We start from the raw sequence: 5,463 nt of genomic DNA, 5'->3' as shown, positions 1-5,463 counted from the left end.
AAGCGCAGGTACTTTCGCTCTCTTTCTCATTCTCTCTCTTTCTCTTTCTCTTTTTGTCTCTTTATCTCTCTATCTCTCTTTTTCTCTCTTTCTCCCTTTTTCTCCTTCTTTCTCTCTCTCCTCCTCTTCTCTCTCTTTCATTCTCGCAAAAAGCATCCAAACACACAAAAACACACACAAACGCACACACAAACACATACCCTTAACACACACACTCAGCACACACACATACACAAACACACACTTTCACATGTCAAATCGTGTTGACAGCCTGGGAAAAAGTAAGATAGTCTGACTGTTAAAGGTTCTGACTGATATTAAGACAATAAAACAGAAAAAAGACAAAAGGTAGAAATCATTTTAATCAAAATGTCTTTTTTTTTCAGCCGTAAATCCTCTGCAAACCAGCGAAGATGAAGGCGTTCGACGACCAACGCCCCAGCATGATGGCCGTAAGTGGAGGGGCCACAACTCCACTCTTCTCAGACCTGATGTGCAGCAGACTGAAGATGCTCTGCTCCAGACCGGACCTCTATAACCCCACATCTCCGTTTAGCGTTCACCATCTCCCACCACCACCACCACCACCACCCAGCAAAACAATTGAGGATGGGACAGAATGCGTCGTTGGTAGCGCTGGTCCAACCTCTATACACCCTCTCCGACAGCCTGATTTTTCTGGCGGCTGTCTTGATTTAGATACTAGAACCTTTAGTGGAGCAGACTTTACCACCTTCACCGCTCCTCGGCGAAATGCTAACGTCAATCACATTAACTTCTTACCTATGTGGGATTCAACAGACGTGTCAGATACTCTCAGACAAAGGCTTAACAGTCTCCAGAGCATGTCGACGTTTTCGTATCTAGGTCACCAGGGCGCCAAATCAGACGCTGCTATATTTAGTGATTGTCCTCGAGTCGTGGCGTCATATCCGGATCCGCTGGCGGTGAGGTGTAAGCTGGGACGTCAGGACATCGATCTAGCCCCGGTCTCGCCAAAGCTGCAACACTGGGATGTGGCTGGGAAAGCTGGCGAGTATAACAAAGGTAGTATCGTCACCCGACGGAAATAACCGAAGGTTACTCATAATTACATCGTATTTTTTAAAGGATTCATGTGGGTGATTGGCGGGTGCTCTGGTGCGGTTAGCTTCTTCTTTCCTATCAAACATCTATCGTCCTTATCTCCTCTTTTTCTTTTTTAAGTTTGTTACTCTCTTGTAACACCTCTAACCTTCTGGCTCTCATATACCCTTTGCAGTTGAGAGCGCCGTAAAACTTTAACTAAAACGAAAAAAAACAGGATTCATTTTTTCGCATATAGGTGTATTGACACCCACATCGATAGAATTAAGATCATTTAGGAAGCAGGCTTCGACCTTCTCTGTCAGGGCCAACCCGGGCTGAGAGAGATACAAAATCACAGTATGAAAACCGAGATAATCGAGAACACCTCGAACTTGGGTCTTCTGTATGCGACAGCGAAGCGCCTAACCATTGTACCACAGACGTTGGTGTCACATCCCTTCTCGTGCGTGAGAGAGTGAAGGGGGGGGGCACTACCATCAGTCCCCTTCTTTGCTGCTTTTTTCCCCTTCTGCTTCTGGTTATGTAACACATACATGTTCTTATTAGTTAAACAAAACAACAACCCCGCCCCAAGAAAAAAAACCTGCAAACTAAAACATCCACCCCCCCAAAAAAAAACAAAAAAAACACAAAAAAACAACAAAACTCAAAAGAAACAAAGCAATCGGGAGAAAAAAAACCCAACAAAAATATTAAAAACAAACCAACAGCAAAAGAAACAAACAAAACACACAAAAAAACCCAACAAAACAAAACATACTGTTGTATGAAGTGTAAATGGTAGGCCCTTATTGCCACAGTACGCAAGAGACTTGAGTTCAATTTCCGTTCAGGAAACACCATTTATTCATCCTGTTTCTATGTCAGTGTATTATAAGGAGGTATCCTGCTTAAATCAGCTTGGTCTCGGAAGGCAGGTGTGAAGCAGCCAGACACCTAAAATATCAATTTTGTGTTGACTTGAAGGCAAAAGTATCACATTTCGTTGATAACAAAAATGTAGCTTTTGCAGCTTTCATACACCCTGATTGATTAATATACGTATCAATTTATGAGAGCTCACCTAACGCTGCTTCTTAAAACAGTACATTGCCCTGCCAGAAAAAAATGAGCAGAAGAAAGAAGCACGAATAAATAAGTGAAACAGGCCGAAGAGAAGAAGAAGGAAATTCTAAAAAAGACGTGAAGAAGGATGAATAGAATAAAGAGCAAAAGGCTACTACAATGTGAAACGTGGCCAAAGAAAAAGACTGGATAAAAGGCAAAAGAAAAAGAAAGAAAGACAGGTTTTAAAAAATAATGGGGAAAAAAAACAACGGGGGAAAAATCCCTTCTGCACGTCGCCCCCGCTTATTATAAGCTTCCCTCACCGGACAAGACAAACTCGCGAAATCCCCTCCGTGCATTAATCACCAATCATCGATCCACAGAGTCGAAGCCGGGCCCCTACACTGACGTCATCGGGTTTCCGGGTGCAAGGGCTGACGGGACGAGGCAGGTGCTACTGGGGAAAATTGACGGGAAGAAGAAACGTCGTCACAGGTGAGATAGACGGGAAAGGTCTACACCAGTATCCTCCGATAAAACACTTTTTTTGAGTTTGTCTGGAAATGCTGTATTTTTATTTTACAAGACAACCTTCTCCTTCAGAAAAAAACAAAACAAAACGAAAAAACAAACAAACAAAAAAACAAACCAGCCACTAGATCTAAGAAGGATCTTTAGGAACACAACTTTTATCTAAATCTTAAAGTGAATCTTGCATAAGTTTAAATAAAATGTTTGCTTTCAAACCTTCTGAAATATGTTTTCATTTAAAATGTTACGTTTAAAGTAATCATTTTTTAACAAAAATTTGAAATGTGATCTGATTAACAGTATGCTGCGGTGAACGAACTCTGATATAACATATGGAGTAAGATAAGCTGAGATTTTATGATATGTATGCATTGACCTTTATGCTTTTTTATATCGGCACGATGGTGCAGATCAGGCAGGTCTAACCTGTCAATCAAGCTTATACAACGGTTAATGCTCAATCTAAAATCCTGAGCATCTTTCTATGATCATACAATCAAAATTTTGACTCTCTAGAGTTAAAAGAGTCTGCCTGCAACTGAGGGTAACAGACAAAGAAAAACCTATTCTGCATATTTCAAAATGGTACTCCTCAAATATATATATATATATATATATATATATATATATTTAAAATATATTTTTTTCTCAATAGATAACTTCAAATATTTTTTCAGCTAAATCTCGTATTGAGTCAGAGCTTGTGAAGCATTTCCCTGATACCACATAATTGTTATTTTAGATATCAGAGTCCGCGTAAACCAAACTCTTCGGGAGCTCCGGATTTTCTTTGGTTTACCCGGTTTTCGGTTTAGGGAGGTTACTCAAATAGAAGAAAAAAAATGGGGATTTTATTTTATTTCGGTTTTCCGCTAATTTCGGTTTAAGCATGTTCTTTTTCAGCGGACGCCACTATAATTGTTAAGATTATCCCGACCTCACACCTCCTTTTGCTCCGGTTTGATGAACTCTCATTTTGTCCAATTAAAACGAGAAGGGGATGCTTACATTGTATGGATAACAATTATTCTTCCACACTCATGTTTTCTCTTTCTACATTCCATGACCTGCGCGCTAAAATATACGTACAAGTGTGAAAACAAGTCTGATCTCAAATTTCGAACGAACTTTTGCGTAAACTTACATAGAAAAAAAAAGTTGTTGAAAGCTCTTGAGGAAAAGGATGCGTGTGTAGTTTGTAGTGTAGTACCGCTACGGAGATTTAATCCCTTTGAAATTTGATATCTAGCATTTACGTTCGGTTACACGCCGTATAAGAAAGCATTGATGAGATGAAGCACAGTCTGAATCTTTAAGACGGCCACCCATTGCCGAGGAGAAAAGTGGTAGTCTTAGATAGTTGGCCATTTTACACAATATCCTTATAATGTTTAAAACAAAATAAATGGAGCAGAGAAATTGGAAGTGGCCTTTGCACAGGTGATTATCTTATACAGGTGGCCTTTAGAGCAGGTTCGACTGTTTTAACACGCAGTTATCACTGGAGAAATACGATGTGTTTGTAAGTCTCTTTGGCTCACGAATAAAAAGCCATCATTCGATTTACTTTGAAGAAAAGATTGTTTTGCCACTGCTGTCAGTGTATATTGTGTGATGGATCCCTTAAACGATCTTCCTTGAGTGGAAGCATCGAAAAAAAAATCCTCACCAAAATAGTGGTTAGGCTACCGGACTCGTAATCGTGAGGTTGCGGGTTTGGGGGCCCGAATTTGCGCTATGCAAATGCTATGTATAATTATTATTAATATTATGATAAATTTATGATCTAAATTATTGTGTCGATGGAAATGTTTGATAGTCCTAACAATGTTTACATGATGTTTTGTGAACATCAAGCATGGACAAAGTATGGCCCGGGGGCCAAACTGGCCATAGAGAAGTTTTAGTCCAGCCTGTTGGTCGACCCTGTAAGTAATAATAACAATAAATGTGGCCTGCGGTAAGTTGATAATACGACAAAATTGATAGTTTCCGGCACAGCTGTAGGCAAAAGATCTAAAATATTTGATCTCCTGAATAATTTTTTTTAGTTATATGCGATAGTGTCGATTTTTGTCTCACTATTAAGAACGTGGGTATTTAAACTGATTTCACCCAATTTTCCTCAGCTTTGGCCTGCGAGATCTTTGGTATCGCTTAAACCGGCTCACGAATTGGTCATGCTTGCTCACGCCTGGTGTACTTTTTAGTATTCATTCGTACACTTTACCCTGCTCTCACTTCACACCTGCCCCTCTTTCCACCCGTTTCCACCCCCTTCATTTGAATTGACGTAATCAGATACAGCATCTCATCACTTCTTCATCACGTCATCACACAGCCCCACTCGTTCCCGACACCAAACGGCTTGCGCGCTTCATTTATATTGGATGCTTTGCAGAATCTGTTATATGTCTGCCCACAAATACGGATCTTTATATGTTATTTCATATACATTGTACGTAATACCATTCTGTTACGTTATGATATATTACAGCATTATATACGAGTGCATATTATATTATATTCATGTATATACCGGGTGCCTTATAAACGGCCAATTCAAAGGGCAAAAACTCAGTCATTTTTGGACCAGTTGCAAGAAAACTTAAAAGCATTAAATTCAAAGTAGGGGGCGTTAAATAATTATATTGATATGAAGAACATCAAACGTATTCGAGAAATATCAATTTTTTAAATTTTCAATCAAAATCGAATGAAACCTACACATATATTAGAGAGAGAGAGAGAGAGAGAGAGAGAGAGAGAGAGAGAGAGAGAGAGAGAGAGAGAGAG

At 39.7% G+C, this 5,463-nt stretch overlaps 1 protein-coding gene across 1 annotated transcript; it reads left to right on the top strand.

The window, feature by feature from the left end:
• The first annotated feature begins 413 nt into the window (after positions 1-413).
• Positions 414-2,705, top strand: LOC118478432. The gene is made up of 2 exons (XM_035972027.1): positions 414-1,047; positions 2,520-2,705. Exons 1-2 carry the CDS (start codon positions 414-416, stop codon positions 2,633-2,635), a joined length of 750 nt encoding a protein of 249 aa, XP_035827920.1. The 3' UTR covers positions 2,636-2,705.
• The last annotated feature ends 2,758 nt before the right edge of the window (positions 2,706-5,463 follow it).

Source organism: Aplysia californica, unplaced genomic scaffold (genome assembly GCF_000002075.1).
Source record: "Aplysia californica isolate F4 #8 unplaced genomic scaffold, AplCal3.0 scaffold00559, whole genome shotgun sequence".
NCBI classification, from domain to species: Eukaryota; Metazoa; Mollusca; class Gastropoda; order Aplysiida; family Aplysiidae; genus Aplysia; species Aplysia californica.
This window is presented reverse-complemented; position numbering and strand designations above follow the sequence as displayed.